The sequence below is a fragment of the Melospiza georgiana genome, chromosome 13 (assembly GCF_028018845.1).
Source record: "Melospiza georgiana isolate bMelGeo1 chromosome 13, bMelGeo1.pri, whole genome shotgun sequence".
Classification (NCBI taxonomy): Eukaryota; Metazoa; Chordata; class Aves; order Passeriformes; family Passerellidae; genus Melospiza; species Melospiza georgiana.
Window position 1 is genome coordinate 18,163,374 of NC_080442.1, and position 17,020 is coordinate 18,180,393.

Consider the following 17,020-nt stretch of genomic DNA (forward strand, 5'->3'; position numbering starts at 1 on the left):
ACCAGCAGCAGTCCCTTCATGGGTGACATCGGGGTGGTGGCCTGGCCCAGTAGCAGAGAGCAAATGGGGACAAGGCACATCCAGTGGTTTTCCATCTGGCTGTGGGTGCAGGCTGGGGTTTTCTGGTTTGTTTTGGTTTGCAGTTGCGTTGAGTGGGTTTCTTCTCAAATGCGGGAACTGTTTTGAAAATGCTGAGAACTTGGCGGGATCAGCAGCGGAGTTATTTGAGGCATCCCAGCTGGTATCCCTTCCGTTCCCTCCCAGCCTGGACAGCACAGGCAGCCCAAAGCCTGCCCCATGGATGGGAAACCAGCTGAGCTGGGGTCTGGGTTTGCTGCTGCCCTGGTCCGTGGTCACAAAGGGGAGCTCTGTGCTACCAGCTGTCCCCAGAGCTGGTGTTGAGGGCTGTGAGCCCTCAGCATCAGGTGGTGGGATCTGATGGGAACAGCTCCTCTGGCTGTGAAGCTCTGCAAGCCTGGTATCGCCATGTAATGGCTTCCTAGCACTCTGTACTTCCAAGCTTTGCCATGTCCTCAAAAGACCCTGACTTGGCTCAAGCAAGTCTCTGGTGAGAGCCAGCACTTGCCACCCCGTTGGGTCTGTGCTGGGGCCTGAGGGGGGTGATTGAGGGTTCCCAGGTCCCAGCAAACCCTTGGCACATTGATGCCCAGGAGCTGCTTTCCTTCACTCCCCATCTCCCCTCCTCTTACCAGGACCCTGCTGCAACCACAGAGAATTCCCAGGGGAGTATGGGGCTCTGTGGGAACTGCACTCCCACGTAAGGCTCTGAAACTGAGCCACAGCTGAAAAAGCATTCAGGGGCAGAAGCGAGTCCTGATATAGATCCCTGTTAGGAGGTATTTTCCTTCTGAAGCACAGGAGGAAAAACCCCAAACTCAAGAGTAAATGAAAAACACAGTAATGAGAAGCTTTTCTATAGCTTTCCTTTTAATTCCAGCATGTAATGAATGATTTCCCATCAAGGCAGAGAGGAGGTGGAATGCTGCACACCCTCAGAGTGCAGTCAGAATAAATAAATCCCATGTTGGCATTTCTATGGAATCTGTCCTCTGCAGAAGCCACAATGTCCTGCACACAGCTGGCTTGTGAGCTCATGGCTGACAGGGCTTTGTGCCCGTGCAGGGCAGGAAGAGGGGACAGCAGCTGCCCTTTCCCTCTGGCAGGGTCTAATGTCACCTCCAAGGTCCAACATGATGCATCCCTGGGCCTGAGCACAGCTCCATGGAGGAGGAGAGGAGCCCAGGGCAGGAGTGAGTGCAGAGCTGAGGCCATGTGCAAGGACAGCATCCTGACATGGGACACGGGAGCAGCTACGTCGCGATGTCGTGGTCACGTCTTGGCAGCCGCAGGAGGAAGGTCTGCAGGGAGCCGCTGCGTGGGAAACCTGCCCGCTCCTTCTTCTGCTTCCAGGTCTCCTCTTCCACGGAGTAGAGGAGCGTCAGCATCTTGTTGACAGTGTAGATGGTGTCACCCCTGACAATGGCGGTGAAGAGAGCTCCCTTGCTGTTCATGAACTGCCCGGGCAGGGCGCTCCACTGCCGGGACGTCAGGTTGAAGCAGTCGATGACACAGCGCAAGAAGTCGTCGTAGGGGCCGTTGCGCATGACGTAGAGGTTGTCACGATGGGCCACCATGCAGTGCCCGTAGCTCTGGTGCCGCTTGAGCTCGGTGACGGGAAGCCACACGTCTTGCTGGGTATCATACTCATAGATGACAGTGGTGTCCAGTGGCTGCCACAAGCAAACAAAGATCTGCCCCAAGGCTTGGGCACAGGGCGCTGCCGTGCTCGGTTGCGGCAGGTCAGAGACGAAGGTCCAGGTGCTGGAGGCCAGGTCGTACCTCTCCACGGACTTGAGCGAGATCTTCTCGTACTCACCACCAATGGCGTAGAGGTAGCCCTCGTGGCCCACCAGCCTGACGTCGTAGCGCAGCTGGTGAGGGCTGGGGAACTCGCTCCAGGTGTTGGCATCAGCATCGTAGCAGAAGCTGCTCTCCACCACCTGCTTGTTGGCCCCGTAGACGCCGCCCACGATGTAGATCTTGTTATCCATGGTTGCCATGCCGGCTAGGAATGTGCTGGCACTCAGCGGAAGGCAGGAGAGGGTCCTCCATGTGTTGGTCTCCTCGTCCAGGTAGCAGATGGTCCTGGAGAGGTCCTCCAAGAACTCGAAGGTGGGTGTGTGGGCTCCCACTGCCACAAAGGTGCTGGGGAGGAGGGCTTCCACATAGGCCAGCAGGTCATCAGAGAGGCAGTCCAGGTACTCCTCCAGCTCAGCGTAGCTGTCCCTGATGTAGAGTGCGGCACAGTGGAAGAGATCCAGGAGGCCGAATATGGCAGCGGCTTGGTACAGCAGGATGCAGTTGTCAGAGTTGATGGAGTGGATCAGGTACTTGGCCAAGGGCTTCACCTGCAGGAAGGCAGCACATTCCACTGCCTGGAAGGTCTCCTCACTGCCAAGGATGGGCCTCTCGCCCGCCAGCACCCGCAGCATGGCGAGGAACCCGGCTGCACTCAGCTCCCCCAGGCCGATCTCCTCCTGCGTGCTCTCCCTCATGCCCGAGCGGAAGAGGGCACGGAAGTACTCGCTGCTCTCCACCAGCAAGGCCTTCTCCACCGAGAATGACTGCTCCTCCACCCGGATACGCACCCGCTCCGGGGGTCCTGCCTGGGAACCTTCCTCCTCCGGGGTCATCCTCGCCTGGGACCTCAGCAGCTCTCAGGGGTGGGGGAGCACCCGATGCCCCTCTGTGCCGCGCCCCTGCGCAGCCCCCTCGGCCTTCTCCAGCCTTTGATGCCTTTGCTGAGCTGCCCGGTGGCCTTGTAATATAAATACCTTGGGCTAAAGATAGCTGAGCTCGTGACCAGGGCCCTTCAAAGGCATGCACCAGGCTCAGCTGACCCCCAAGCTCAGGCAGGGTTCCAGTGTCACCAGCCAGCACTGGGCACGGCAGAGGTGCCTGGATATCCCATGGAATACGCCCAGCCACTCAGGAGAAACCAGGTTTTGCTTTCTCCACTCTCAAGCATCCTTCTTATGATGCCCTACGGAACAGTCCCCAGCCTGTGGGAGGGCAACACACTTGCATGGCTGGGAAGAACATCTGGCCACAGTGGGTTTTTTTCCCTTTAAAATGTGGAGTTTACAGCCCAAGGAGGTAAACAACATCAGCAAATCCCATTGCCACCCAGCTCAGCCATGGGAAGGGAGCTTGGCTGTTCCTCAAGTGTTACTATGGGCAGAGAGAGACCTTCTTTTGTGACCCTCTCCATGGCAGCAGCATCTGCAACATCCATCCCAGCTGCAAGGAGCCATAAGCCAGCCTGTGCTTCACCTGGGGATCTCAAGGTGAGAAAAAGGAAGTGCAGCAACCTCTTCTCACCAAAAACCTCCCCTCTGGCCTCAGGGCTTGCTCAGCTCCCCGTAATACTTGGCTGTGGGAAGAGATAAACCCCTGTTTACTGACACAGAGCTTGACAGTGAGGAAAAGTGTTATTTGTGGCACATCACTTGTTAGTGTGCTAATCACAGATTTTTCTGGCTAGAAATCCCATTTCAGCTCCGCCATGGGGTGCCAAGGAAGGCTGACAACAGGGCTCACTTGGGGGCTCCTTCCTGGATCTCCCCATCACTACCTGTGATTAGTTTGCAGCTGGTGTTTTGTTTTGATGAATAATTTAACCTGAGCAGCTCATCCTGTTGAAGGTCTATTTTCTGCTCCCTCCTTAACCCCTTCATCCCAGCAGCTGGGAACTTTCCAGGCAGTGCATGATGGCAAAGCTGTTGCCTCAGGATCATGGCCACAGCGGGTTCCCCCAAAAATCCAAGTTTAGGGAAGAACAGAAGAATTTTGCACTTACACCACTGTCATTGATCCTCATGGATATCCAGCTTAAAATACCATGTTTAGTTCCAATTGCTTTTAAGCGCCCTAGACCTGTGACCAAAGGGGGTCTGGGGTAAAGGGTCCTCAGAGGAGCTCTGCTTCCCGCAGGGGAGTTATCCCTGTGATCCCCATCCTCCCCATCCCTGGGGTTTGCAGGGGCTTCCACACTCCCAGACTATTTTGGGAGGCTTAAAAATACCCTGCCTGTATTAACGGGCAATATTCCCAAGGGCGCAGCAGCCCCGCACGGCCGCGGAGCAGCCTCGGCCCCCCCGCAGTCCCTCGGGGCCGGCCCTGGGGCCGCATCCTGTGCTCCCGGGCATCGAGCCCTATTCCAAATGGCTGTGATCGCCATGACAACGCTGACTTCAGCCTCCGCCACCCACTCGGGCTCAGAGCCGCTGGGTGCCGGCTGATGGATTGGTACGGGCACTGGTGAGTACTCCCCGGGCTCCCTCTTCCTCTTGGCACCGAGGCTTTTGGGTGGCAGAAGGGAATTTCTCTCCCTCGAAAGCCTCTGCCGGCAGGAGAAGGTGTCAGTGCTTGGTTGTGTCCGAAGGAGCCGGGCAGTGGCTGCACGGGCAGCTCCGGGTCTGCTCCTGCCTGCCGGAGCTGGGATGAGTGCGCCGGCCTCAGCCGGGACAGACGGACCGGGCTTGGGCTTGCCGGGGCACGGCGAGATGCTGCGCGTTTAGGAAGGTACCGGGACACGGCGAGGTGGCCGCCAAGCCGAGGCACGGCAGGTCTGGGACCCGGGGGTCCCTGCCCGAAGCCGGGGCAGCTCGGGGTGCCGCGTGTGCTCTGCCGCGGGGACCGTCCCCGGGTGGCCGGGGCAGCGTGTCCGGCCCCGCGGCGTGGCAGCTTTCCTTACAAGGAGTTTGGCTGGAGCCCGAGCAGCGGGAGCCGCGCTCGCCTCCGCCTGCCTCATTCATCGCAGCCCCGGCCGTGCAGGGGCCGCTGCTGCCCCGGCCCCGCGCTCACGGAGAGCCCCGCGTCCCCTCCGGCCGTGGGTTTTAAGGTGGGAGGCTGCGTTTCTCTTCTCTTTCTGGGGTGTGAGGGGTGGGCAGAGGGCTGGGGTGTCCTTCTCTTTCGGTGGGGTGCTGGCCGCCACTGTGGGATGAGGATGCCAGCCAGCCTCGGGATGCGGATGGAGGAGAGGGGATCTCCCACCCTGGTGCTGCTGAGCCCTTCTTTCCCCCAGGCTGGGGCACCCGCGAGCCAGGCAGTGAGAAGGTCCCCATCCGACGGGGCAGCGGGTGCTCCACGTTCCCCCGCTCTGTCCCGCAGGGCCGAGGATGTCCTCGATGTTCGGCAAACCCCGAGGCAGCAGCGAGCGGCCGCCCCAGAGCGCCCTCCCCGAGTGCAACGTGGCCATCCTGGGGTGCAGAGGGGCCGGCAAGTCAGGTGAGACGGGCAGGGCAGGGCATCGGGGAGCTGCCGCCAGGGGACACCTGCCTCACCTGCCTCTTTCACCTCCTGCAGCTCTGACCGTGAAGTTTCTAACCAAGAGGTTCATCAGTGAATATGATCCCAACTTGGGTAAGGCACGTTCTTATCCCATGGAGCATCCTTCCCATCTCCCATGTCTTCCATTAATTTAGGGGAAAGAAAAAAACAGCCCACCCAAAATTATATAAAAAACAACAAGAAGGGCTGGATTTGACCCAAAACCATGTGTGAAAACAGGTGAAAGCAGTGCCCTCTCTGGGGGGACTTCCCATGGGAATGTTGGCTCCTCGCATTGCCCCCAAAAAACCAAAAGCTGACTTCTTGAGGCTCTTTGAGGAGCATCTCATGTCTGTTGGGCAGGGAAAAGGCTGAGGAATTGAGGACGGGTGCACAGCAGGCAACCCTGGGGCTGAGTTTTGCAGTGAGCAGTTCTGGGTATTTTTTTTTCCACTCATTTGAGTAATTAATAACTATTTTCCTAGGCCTGACTCCAGGCTGTGGGGAAGAACCATAAGTGATTTATCGGGGACATTAAGGAGATATGGACATTGTCCAAGAACCAACTCCAGCCGCTAATAATTCAGTGACTCTTAGAAAGAAGGATAAATCCTTTCTTCCTCAGATATTTTTGGGAATGTGGTTTTATCTTCCCACGTCAAAACCTTTCCGAAACGCATCGGTTAAAAGCTGGCCCAAAGAAAGCATCTTTCTCCTGGGGGAATGGCACAACGGCTCTCCCTGCCTGCCCTCCTTCCAAAAGAAAGGACTACTCCTCTCGCTTGATTTATTGGGAAACAGTCCCATGTCAAGCCCCCAGCTCGCTTTATCTCATCAGGCCGTGGCTTTTAGATAAGGGCTGAGCCCTGGGTGCAGCGATTGTTGTGCCAAGCTCCTTCCCCTCCCTCCTTCTCCTGTGGGAGCCCACGCTTGCAGCACATGGGGAGAAATAACTGCTCCTAGCCAGGCTTGCCCAGCAACATCACCACCAGTCCCCCAAAATAATGTTGTCTCAGGAAGGAGTAAGGTGGGAGGCATTGGTGGAGGATGCTCCTCATCAGGGCTGAAATTTTTCCATGGTATCCCAAGCATCCTGGGCTTTGCTTGGCTTTGAAGAAGACAGGATGTGCCAGCCCATCCTTACAACCACCCTTCTTCTTGCAGAGGACACCTACTCCTCGGAGGAGCTGGTGGACCAGCAGCCTGTGCTCCTGAAGGTGATGGACACTGCTGACCAGGTAAGGCATTGGGGGTGTGCTGACCAGCCAGACCATGGCTGGACCACGACTGGACTGGAGCTCAGCCACTCCTCCCACACCAGGATGGCCCCGGGAACTGCGAGCGCTACCTGTGCTGGGCCAGCGCCTTCCTGGTTGTCTACAGCATCGACAGCAGGAAGAGCTTCGAGGGCTGCCAGCGCTACCTGGAGGTGCTCGCCCTGCACGCGCGGGGCTGCCAGCGCCGCTGCCCCGTGCTCCTGCTGGGAAACAAGCTGGACATGGAGCAGTACAGGTACCGGGCACGCGGTAAGGCTGCCTGCTCCCCAGGGAGAGAGCTCGCACATCCCCATCCCTCCTGCTGGGATGCAAAACCCAAATCTGATTTCTTCACGGGTATTTCCACTCCCATTAGTATTTGAACATCCTCCCACATCCCTGAATTTCCTGCCCCAGGGCTGATGTGTTTATTTTGAGCCTGTTGGTATTTTCAGTAGGATGTTTTTTGGCTGAGTGGCGAGGCAGCGTCACCCTCCCTGGCAGGGCTTGAGCCAGAGAAGCCCCTCTGGACATGCCCTTCCTTTCCCTGGAGCCCTGTAGTTCCAGCCCCACTGCCAGGACTGGATGTGCCCAATATGTTTTTCTGGCCTTTTGTGCTGCTCTGTGGTCCCACGGGCCCCTGAGTCACATGCATTGCTGGAGCCATCATGCTCTCAGGATGGAGGTATCCCCCTCCCCACAGCAAGGACCTGCCCCATCTCCTCCTCCCTGCTTCCCAGTGCACTGTCATCACACCCACCCCTGGGTCGCTGGAACACATCCCTACCAGGAGAAGCTGTGTGATTCCCCAGGGACACTAAGAGGCCATTACTCTGGCATTTTGGGAAAAGCAGAACTCTTTTAGATTCATGTCCCAGGGCAGGGATGGGCAGGTGCTACCTTGGTGCTCTCTGGGAAGGAGGTGTGGGATGCATGATGTGTTACCTGCACCTTTTTCGGGTGGCTGCCGTGCCCCAAGGGATCCTGCACCCATCCCCTCTGCTCTCGCCAGGCAGGTGCTCTCAGCAGAAGGGATGTCCCTCGCCAGCAGGTTCGGGTGCCTCTTCCATGAGGTGTCGGCATGCCAGGACTTCGCTCGGGTGCAGCACGTGTTCCACGAGGCCGTGCGGGAGGTGCGGCGCCAGGCAGAGTGGAGCCTCCCCGTGCGGCCGCTCTTCATCTCCGAGGAGCGGCCCTGCCCGCCCGTGGCCACGCCCGTGGCCCTGCCCACCCACCACAGCTTGGCCACCTGCACCTTCAACACCCTCGCCCCCGTCAACTACAAGGAGATGCCCTCGGTGGCCCAGGCCAAGCTGGTCACCGTCAAGTCCTCGCGAGCTCAGAGCAAAAGGAAGGCTCCCACGCTCACCTTGCTGAAAGGCTTCAAGATATTTTAGGACACGTCCCTGTGGGCTGCAGAGAGGGAGGAGAGAGACCCTCATCCATCCCCCCACCTCCACAGGAGCTGGGACCTTCCATGATGGACTCACGGCCCTGCAGCAGCCGCTGGCACACGGCAGCCCTGGTCTCTGTGCTGGGGCAAAGCCAGCAGTGCCAACCTGGCAAGCAGGCAAAGTGCCAAGGGTCTGACATGGGCTGTGGCATCGCTGTGCCTGCCCCTGCCCGGTGTTTGTCCCCTGTCCTGCCACTGCCACTGTGGCCAGCCCAGTTTTCTGTGAGGATGCAGCAGCTTCCAGAGGAGCCAGAGCTGTTGGATACCATTGGGACAGGAAGGGACAACTCCACGGCCACCAGCCAGCTTGGGCACCTGGCTCACAACTACAGGAGCCAGGAATGAGGAACTAATCATTAATCCAGCATGGATTAATGGAATCCATCCATTAATGGAATGGAACCCATCTCGTTCATCCCACAGGTCCCCGACTAAGCAATAAGTAGGAGAAAATTTTATTTTTTTTAAATCCAGATAAAAAAGGTGCAGATAATGTTTCAGCTGCTTAAAGGCCTCAGGTGGCCTGTAACCCATATCCACACATCAAGCTAAGTCACACCAAAATTGCTGCTTTTTTGCTCAGCTTTTTACACTATAGCATCCCTTTCCAAAGGCTTTGCAAAGAGATGCTTTGCTGACAAGGACATGGTCTGCAAAGTCTGTGTTTAAAAGACTGATGTATTTCCAATAATGTCCTAAATTATTTCATGGTTTCTATGCATGCCCAGTGAAGGACACAAAGGGAATCCTGGAGCAGACCAGGCTCTACCTGTGCCTGAGCCAGGGTCAAGGGCTGGATGTTTGGTTTCAGGTGCTCTATCAGATTAAATGTTCTGCTTCTCCCTGGAGTTTGCAGTTACTTTGCAGAGTAAAATATCCATGTGTATATTTGTACATATAGCCATATAAATATATATATATGACCTTACTGACAGATTCAATATGGCATTTTGATCAACCACTTTGGAAAGTATTTTAATAAAAGAGGACTCTGAAAAGAATAAAAATGTCTCAGCTTCAGTGTTGCTGTTTTCCTGATGGGAAGTGAGGCTGCTTTCCCTGGCTGACTGCAGGCCAAGCTTCCCACTTACTTCCCTGGCTCAGGTCAAACCTGTTTGCAGCACCTGAGGGAGGAGAGGAAGCTGGCACTGGAGGGAAGGCTGGAAGCAGCCAGAGCAGTGGGGGAACACCAGCCAGGCAGGAGATGAGCCCAGGGCCCCTCCTGCAGGTGCAACTCTGCTGCTTTCTTGTTTCACACTTTTCTTTCTCCAGGCTAAACTGCATTTTTAAACTGGCACCTCTGCGAATTGAGACATTCTGATACCTTCCTTAAGGCCTAAATGGGCTGACTCCAGCTGCCACTATATGGCCTCCTCAGACGTCTCTGTGTACAGGGATGTGACAGTCCCATCTTTCCACTGCACCATCACGTCCCCTGGTCTCTGGGGCCCTGGCTGCTGCTTTAGTGGCTCAGCCAGGTTGTATTCCTGCACAGGCATCAGGGCTTGCTTGGCATCGAGGTCAGCTTCCTGTGTGGGTTGTGCTGTTTCTCCGTTCACAAGGATTTTCCTTTTCCTGCAGGGAAGGCACAACAAGGACACACGAAGTGAAGCAGCAAGCCCAGCCCACATCTGAGGGCACCAACCCCGGTGAGAGTCACAGCCATCAATTTACACCGTGTTCCTGGAACACGCCAGCTGCTTGTGGGCAAGCGCCGCCAGGTGAGCTGTGCCAGGTAAGCGCTCTGAAGTGTTTGAGCACACACGGCTGTGCGATTCTCACTAGGAGAGCGCCCAGCTCCTGACGCCAGGAGCAGCACGCAGCCAGCCGTCACTAGAGGGAGAGCGAGGCAGGCTCGCAGCCTTAGCGCTTCTCTCATCTGACACAGTGCTACGTTTTCGTGCCCTAGCAAACAGCGAGTTGCTCCTCAGCTGTGGGATTGTGCAGCCACTGGGGAGCTGTGTGGGGATGTGGATGGGGAAAGGCTGGGAGTCCTGCTCCAGAGCCCCTGTACTTAGGGGAGAGCACCTCACACCAGTTACCATCACTTCCCACCCAGCAGCCCTGTTGGGCTGGGCAGAGCTGTGCAGACCTCTATTCCATCCAGGGCCCAGAGAAGGGGCTTGTTCCAAGTGACACAAAGTGAGCAAATGGTTCAAAGGGAGTTTGCTCTTCTCCCCATCACTCAGGGCTTGTCCTGCCCTGCCAAACCCCTGTGGCTGTTTGCCTGGGAGGCTTTCAGGGCACCACCACATACCAAAAGATTGTCAAATTTTCCTGTCTCACCTGTTTCGCACAATGTTAATGGTCAGAAGAACGAGACCCAAAATCATGGTCGCGAGGGACAGCGCAAGTACAGAGTAATTCCACGTTGAGGCTGAGGGAAAGCAGAGAGGCAGCATTAGCAGGCACAGCACAGTGTGACCCATAGAGCCTGGACAGGGGTTTCTGAGGACATCCAAGATGCTCTGTCCTTGATTTTTGTGGCTTTGAAGTTGATCCTCATGACACTGACCTGCTGCTATGTCAATCTGCTCCCTCCACCCTGCCAAAATCACAGGAGACCTTTGCTCTCTTGGCAGCTCTGCCTGGAAAGAGGCTGAACCCCAGAGACACAATCTCAGCAAAGCCTCCTGCCTATCTTCACCTATGGCCTGCTTATTCCAGAGGCAAGACTGAGGGTTTGTGTGTCTGGGGTAAATCACCTCCTCAGGCATCTCTGTTAGGCAAGAAAGTTGACAGCCAAGGACTGTGTCTCAGCCCAGGAACACCAATGGGACTCACGGTCTTCTCTGCGGAAGAACCAGAGCAGCTCCTCCAGCTCTTCCAGTTCCAAGCCCAGTGGAAGGGTAATGTTGCCTGCTGTGTGCTCATCCATGTGTGTGCTGGCCAGGGTGGTTGGGAGGTACTTGTGCTCTGCCTCAGCTGTGGTGGAAAGACAAAGACACAATAGTCACTCACTGAAGCTCTTCAGACTGGAGGTGACCTTCCCCTTCACTCCCAGGGTTGCCCAGCATGTCTCTCCAAGCAGGCAGAACGCAGCCCTGAGTGCACAGCCTGAACTCATGCACTGAGAAGTGGAGAGTGTTTTTGGCTGCAGACCCCATTAGGTGAGGCAGCAGGGCTGCAAAGACTTCAGAATGCTGGTAAGGCCTTTCTCCATCCCCCATCTCCCACCAAGGAGAGGCAGCTCCATGTGCCACAATTCACCAAAGAGTTGCCTTGCCCAGACCAGTCCTGGAAATCTGACTCTGGACTGCAGTCCTCCAGCAAGAAATTCTTATTTATCAGGCTGGCTTGTATACACAGCTTGACTCTAGTAATTTTTATCAGAAAAGCTTCTTTCTGCACAGAAACCAACATATAAGTGTGGCCAACCCCAAGCACAGAACATGCACACAGAATGCAGATGGGAATGACACCCAGTTCTGGAGCAGGAGTGCAACTTTTTCCTTGGCTCAGTCAGGCTGCTGCTGGTGTACACTGAGGAAAATAGCCCCATAGAAAGAAAGAAAGAAACTATATTTCCAAGAAGTTAAGGTCTTTGCACATGTGGACATGCACCTACTTTACCCACACCATTATCCTTTAAGCCAAGACTCTACCTTGCAGCAGGAAAAATGGGATTATCCAGAAGAACTTCATATTTGTGTATGCAGATGTGATGGATCACACCTTCACAGTATTTCTTCAGCGTGGAGATGCCTGCAAAAGACAGAGAGACTAAGGAGTTGACAGAGAACCTGATTCCCCTCCCTACTCCAGCTATTTTCAGAGAGGGGATCTCATGTATCCCAGCATCTGTTTCCTCCTGAGAACGTGAGTCTGACCTGCCAGGACAGGGTGCAGAAATCCCTGGGCCACCAAGGTGACAGCAGAGGGGTCTGGCACTGCATCTGCTGCCCGAGGTGAGCTCAGCTGTAGAGATGTGAGCTCAGCTGCTGTGAGCCAGCCCCTCCCCAGCTAACAAAGCCTCCCTGCTTACTCCCCTGCCATAATCCCTAGAGAACATATACTTTGCATGTGGCTACCTATTGCCAACCCATGGATGGCAGAATATGGGCGTGGAGATGAGGAAGTGGAAGGCTGAGCTCCAAGAGGAGGCAAGGCTGGCTTGCCATTGAGGCTACAGTGTCTCCCATCCCTCAAGGAAACAGAAAGTCCTCCTTGACCTTTAGTCCCTCATTTATTAGTGGCATCAATCCAACTTTTATGGCTGCTCCTTCAAATTAGTTCTTCAGCGTCCTTCGAAGGGCCCTGCCCTGAGCAGGGGCTCCTGGCTGCCCACTGTGAGCTGGTGAGATGTTGAGGTGGCTCTCCCCAGCCCATGGCTCACTGGCCATCGCCCACTGGCAGGTCAGCCACACCACAACACACCTGCATCCCTCAGACATTCTGGCCCCACAGGCCATTAATTATTATATGAAGACTTTTATGACAGCCTGATACTCCCAGCTTTTACCTGCCTTTGCTGTGTGGCCTGCTGCTGTCTGAAACTTGCTTCCCAAGCATGTTCCACTGTGCCAGGCGTGTCAACAACGCTGCTGCTGACTCCTCAGGGAAACATTTGTCCCGTCGGTTATAGACCTAATGATTGCTACTATTTTCCCCCCCATTCTCAATGTCTTCACAAATCAAAGTTCACGTTTTATAGCTAACCAGGCATGCAGGCTTACTCCCTGCTGCCAGAAAACCACCTGCTAGCAATTCTTAGAGGAGGGGACTCTCAAGTATGTGGTCCACTTTGTATTTCAGAAAATATGGGTAAAGCTGCTCCCTGCAGTTAGGTGTGCCAATTACCCTTCCGTCCAGGTAACCTTTAGCTTATTCACATGGATCACCCCTTACAAAGGAGGAAATAAGGCCTTGGTGCCAATGAAAATAAGTTACAAGTCAGCTACACCCTAATAAGAAGTGGCACTTGAATGTGTTAAATCTTGCTGTGCAAGGCTTCTGAGTAATCATTTGCTCAAAGAGGGATATTTGACAAGCATGTTGCTGATTTTCCCCCAAGGTGTTTCATAAGCTGTGGGCTACCTCCTGGTGTCTGTGCACAGCAGGGATGCTGGAAAGCTGCTGGAAGTACTTTGCTATTTCATCAAGTAGTGACCAGCAGCCAAATCTCCTCCGATATGGGAGGCCAGAACTTTGTGGGTAAAACACAGCAGCAGAATGGACCCTTATTGTGCATTAATAGGACATTTAAGTAAAATGTCTTTAAGAGAAACTTCTGTTATTTTAGAGATCTTTTACATCTATATCACATTAACAAAATTAGTTTCACTCACCAAAGCTACAAAACAAAGTGTTCTCAGGTCAGTGTGTCTACTCCACTAGAGAGTGAGCCTAAACCACCAGTTTCCCCAGTAAGAAAACAGTGATTCCCACAGCTGGGCTGGACATGCTCTGAGGAGCTTGGATCTTGCAGCCTGGAAGAGATTGTTCAAGGCATCTCCTGCAGCCTCCCCCACACAGCTGCTCTGCCCTGCTGCCCACATCCCACCGTGGGTGAGCGCTGGGACAGGTGGGGGATGTTCTTCCATTGCTCCCCTGCTGCACATCCAGCAGTGACTCTGGTGGCTGATGGACAGGGACGAGCCCTTAGATCCAGACCTCTGCAACTCCAAGTGTGCTCTTTGTTTTCCTGTCCCTCTGAAGGCACCCAAGACCCTTCTGAGGTTGCTTCCCCAGCTTTACAACAGGGGAAGCTCAAATGAGAGCGAGCGCATCCATTTTATGCTCCTATGGAAGGAGGCAGAAAGAACAAAGAGGCCAGTGCCTCTCAAGAAACATTTTACCTGTGTTATTTTGAGTATATATTGACTCCTGAATGTCTTTGTAATTTCTTTCTTCTTACAAATGGGATTTTAACATCAAAAGCTGCAAAATCTGTACAGTATTATGTATTTCAGGAACAAAGAGTCACACAACAATGCTATTTCAAATCCTCCTGTGGATCTGTGGACTTTGCTGGCATTCAACAAAATCTCAAGATATTACAGGAAAATGTCAAGGGACTGCTTTTTGCTCTATGCATTGATCCCAGCACTTAAATGGTAAAACCATTTCTCATAATGGAAGCCCTTGAAGATCTGAGACATGTCCCATGCAGAAGGCAGAGCTGAGGGATTGGTGTTCTGAAGGCTGGCATAATCCAGCCAGGGGGCTGTGCCATGTGGGAACACAGGAACACACACCTTCACAGCTGCACGTGGACTCTTCCCAGCCAGGGCACAGCACGTGGTGCTGTGAATCCACCCTGGGCTTGGTTTTTGTCAGCTCTGATATTCATGGCTGCTCACCAAGACACATTTTGCCCTCATTCTGCAAATGAGAAGTCTTTAGATACGTATTATACTGGTTTAAGTAAAGATGGGGGGAAATCTTTTGGAAAGACCATCAAGTACAGCTTCTGTTGAGACGATAATGTCCCTCTGGGCTCCATATTCAAAGCTCACTACACAGTATGGGACAATGCATTTAGAACATCTCAGTCTTTTTAAATTAGTCTCTTCTTGTCATCCAGACTCTCTCTCTGGTGGTTGTCCTATCTTAGCAGATTGTGTTAAAATGGGTCAGTTATTTCAAACACAGTATTTAAGTGGGATGTCCTGTCCTTGGGATTCATAGAGGATATATATACAATGTCACACCACAGACATACAAATGGATGGTAGGGTTTATAAAGGCACATTAAGGTCTGAGCCCCATTAAGGAACACAAGGAATTGTTTAATATTTAAAATATTAAGGCAAGAAGGCAGTCTGGGCTATTTTTTAACCTCTAAAACCTTTAAAAAGCTAAAGAAAAAAAAAATCTAAGTTATATTATATATATCTAAGTTATTTTTCTTTGACTGCTTTAATAATCAGGGTTACCTCAGCCTGCTTCTTACTCGCCATTCAGACAGTCTCTCCTTAAAAAGTCTGCCTTCTCTTAAAATTTCCAAGGATTCAAGCTTTCTAACTGGAATAAATAAATAATCCTTTTTTTACAGATAGCTATAAATTAACCCAGCAGCCAGTGCAGCAGGAATGCCAGTTAATCTCTGCTAACTCACCAGAAACGTGGAGTTCCCAGCAGGGAGGAAGCTACATTTCTTCTTTAAGCCCTGTCATCCGAAGACATCTCCTCCAGCACCGTGGTAATACAGGGCTCCCTGTGCTGCTGCTCTGGGTATGCTACCAGCTGTGATTCACTCTGCTCCTGAGTCATGTGTGAAGGCCAGTTCAGCAGGTGAGGTACACTCCAGCCCCTGAAAAACACACCTCTTTAGTGGGACCATTTACAGCACGAGGTGAATGACCTTTTGCCAAAGTATGAGCTGTAGCAACTTCCAGTTTATTTGCTCAGGTTATTGGCATAATCAGTATTAGAAGAGCACGCTGAGTAGAATGACACTCAGTAATAAGTTACTCTTCAGTGAAAATAAATGATAATGTTCACTCTGCTTGGCTCAGTCCTCATTGCATACAGGAAGCATGTCCTGATAAAGCAGATATTATCCTTTTTTTTTCTTTTTTTTTCCAGTGAATGGCCATTCTAAGGCTGTCAGAGCATCTTACCAGAGGAAAAAACTTTGCATGCAAAGCTTGAAGCAGCAGTCAGAGATTTTGCCATCCCACTTTTACAGGTACTGCTAATGCCTGGCTAAGTCATTAGTCTGCTAAGAGGCTCTGCAGACTGATGTGCTGCTTTTTGTGACAGCCACGTTGGGAAAGGATGATTCCTCCCCCCTGAAATTGGGAGCTGATTCATGGATGGAGCTGCACACTGCAAAGCAAGAGAGATGCATCTCACCAATGGGCTTGGGACACACAGCTAGCTCTGGTTAGCTCCAGCTGAACTGCAGATGGCAGGTGTAGTATCCACGTGTTTGTCCTGTTCTTGGTGGTTTTCAGCTTCAAATAAAGTGCTCAAGGCCATGTATGACAGGGCTTGGTGCAATCTGGTCTGGTGGTAGTTGTCCCTGCCCACAGCAAGGGTATTGGAATGGGATGATCTTTATGGTCCCTTCCAACCCAGGCCATTCTATGATTTTATGATCTTTGGCACTGAAGTTTTGTTCAATGTTAATTGTTAATTGTGATTAATCCTTTGAATCCCATCTCACATCCAGAGTTTCCCTGGGCAGCCCCTGTGAAATACACCCAGCAGAACATGTGCTCCCCGAACAGAGATGTTTCACTGCTCAGCCTCAGCCTGGCAGCAATCAGATGGGAGCTCAGAAATGCATCCCCCAGGAAACAAGAGCTGCTCCCTGCTGCTGGAGGCATGTCCAGGCAGGACATCCTACCACATGGTAAATCGTGCTGTCTTTCCTTCTCAATTCCAGCTGGAGCTTTTTAGAAGTGACGCCAGTGTGGGGAACACTTTTCTAGCATCTTTGAGAGTTTTTTCTTGCCAGGGTGCACAGGAATAGGACATAAGTGGTCTCACAATCAAACCCTGTGGCCTTGGGAAAGCTCAAAGAAGACACCTGGTCCCCACAGAACAATCTCTGAGTAGAGGGATAGAGACACTGGCCATGGTGAAGAGGTGACTAACATAAGGATGGTGACTGCAAAACCCCAGAAGGTTCCTTTTCATGCCAATTTTCTACATGGCTTGATGTATATATCTAGGGTCAGGATGCAGCTAGGTGGCTGAGATATGTTTAGGACTCAGCATGATGTATATGGAAACCAGTTCCCCACTGGTTAGAGTTGGCTCTTGTGCCCAGTAATCCTCTCCTTTTCCAGAGAACCACAAACATGCTCAGGAGTGCTCCTCTCCAGCAAGGGTGTGCTTGATTCTGTGTCTCTCCTGACAACACTGGCACTGGTCATTGTGAGATAACTTTTTACTTCTTGGAGACACTTTCAGCATCTTTTGCCAGGAAGCAAAGTGGAGATAAGATCTGATTTGTGTTCTGTTTCCTCCTCAGATTTGCCTTCACTACTCTTGGGAAGAATTTATC

General features: G+C 52.9%; 3 protein-coding genes across 5 annotated transcripts; 1 reads left to right on the forward strand and 2 right to left on the reverse strand.

Annotated features, from left to right (window-relative positions):
• Positions 1 to 930: 930 nt before the first annotated feature.
• Positions 931 to 4,138, reverse strand: KBTBD13 (kelch repeat and BTB domain containing 13). The gene has a single exon (XM_058033704.1). The coding sequence runs from the start codon at positions 2,712 to 2,714 to the stop codon at positions 1,332 to 1,334; it is 1,383 nt and encodes a 460-aa protein (XP_057889687.1). The 5' UTR covers positions 2,715 to 4,138; the 3' UTR covers positions 931 to 1,331.
• A 144-nt stretch (positions 4,139 to 4,282) lies between these two features.
• Positions 4,283 to 9,633, forward strand: RASL12 (RAS like family 12). 3 transcript variants are annotated; one of them, XM_058033713.1, is made up of 6 exons: positions 4,283 to 4,341; positions 5,194 to 5,310; positions 5,389 to 5,445; positions 6,517 to 6,590; positions 6,674 to 6,864; positions 7,621 to 9,633. In XM_058033713.1, exons 2-6 carry the CDS (start codon positions 5,202 to 5,204, stop codon positions 8,003 to 8,005), a joined length of 816 nt encoding a protein of 271 aa, XP_057889696.1. In that variant the 5' UTR covers positions 4,283 to 4,341; positions 5,194 to 5,201; the 3' UTR covers positions 8,006 to 9,633. The 3 variants fall into 3 exon arrangements, with proteins under 3 accessions (XP_057889696.1, XP_057889695.1, XP_057889697.1); XM_058033712.1 differs by having other exon boundaries at positions 4,301 to 4,341; positions 5,108 to 5,310; XM_058033714.1 differs by lacking the exon at positions 4,283 to 4,341 and having other exon boundaries at positions 4,997 to 5,310; positions 6,674 to 6,878.
• Positions 9,010 to 15,280, reverse strand: SLC51B (solute carrier family 51 subunit beta). The gene is made up of 5 exons (XM_058033715.1): positions 15,122 to 15,280; positions 11,667 to 11,766; positions 10,846 to 10,986; positions 10,348 to 10,438; positions 9,010 to 9,636 (listed from the first exon to the last, which is right to left on the reverse strand). Exons 2-5 carry the CDS (start codon positions 11,704 to 11,706, stop codon positions 9,423 to 9,425), a joined length of 486 nt encoding a protein of 161 aa, XP_057889698.1. The 5' UTR covers positions 11,707 to 11,766; positions 15,122 to 15,280; the 3' UTR covers positions 9,010 to 9,422.
• Between the last annotated feature and the right edge of the window lie 1,740 nt (positions 15,281 to 17,020).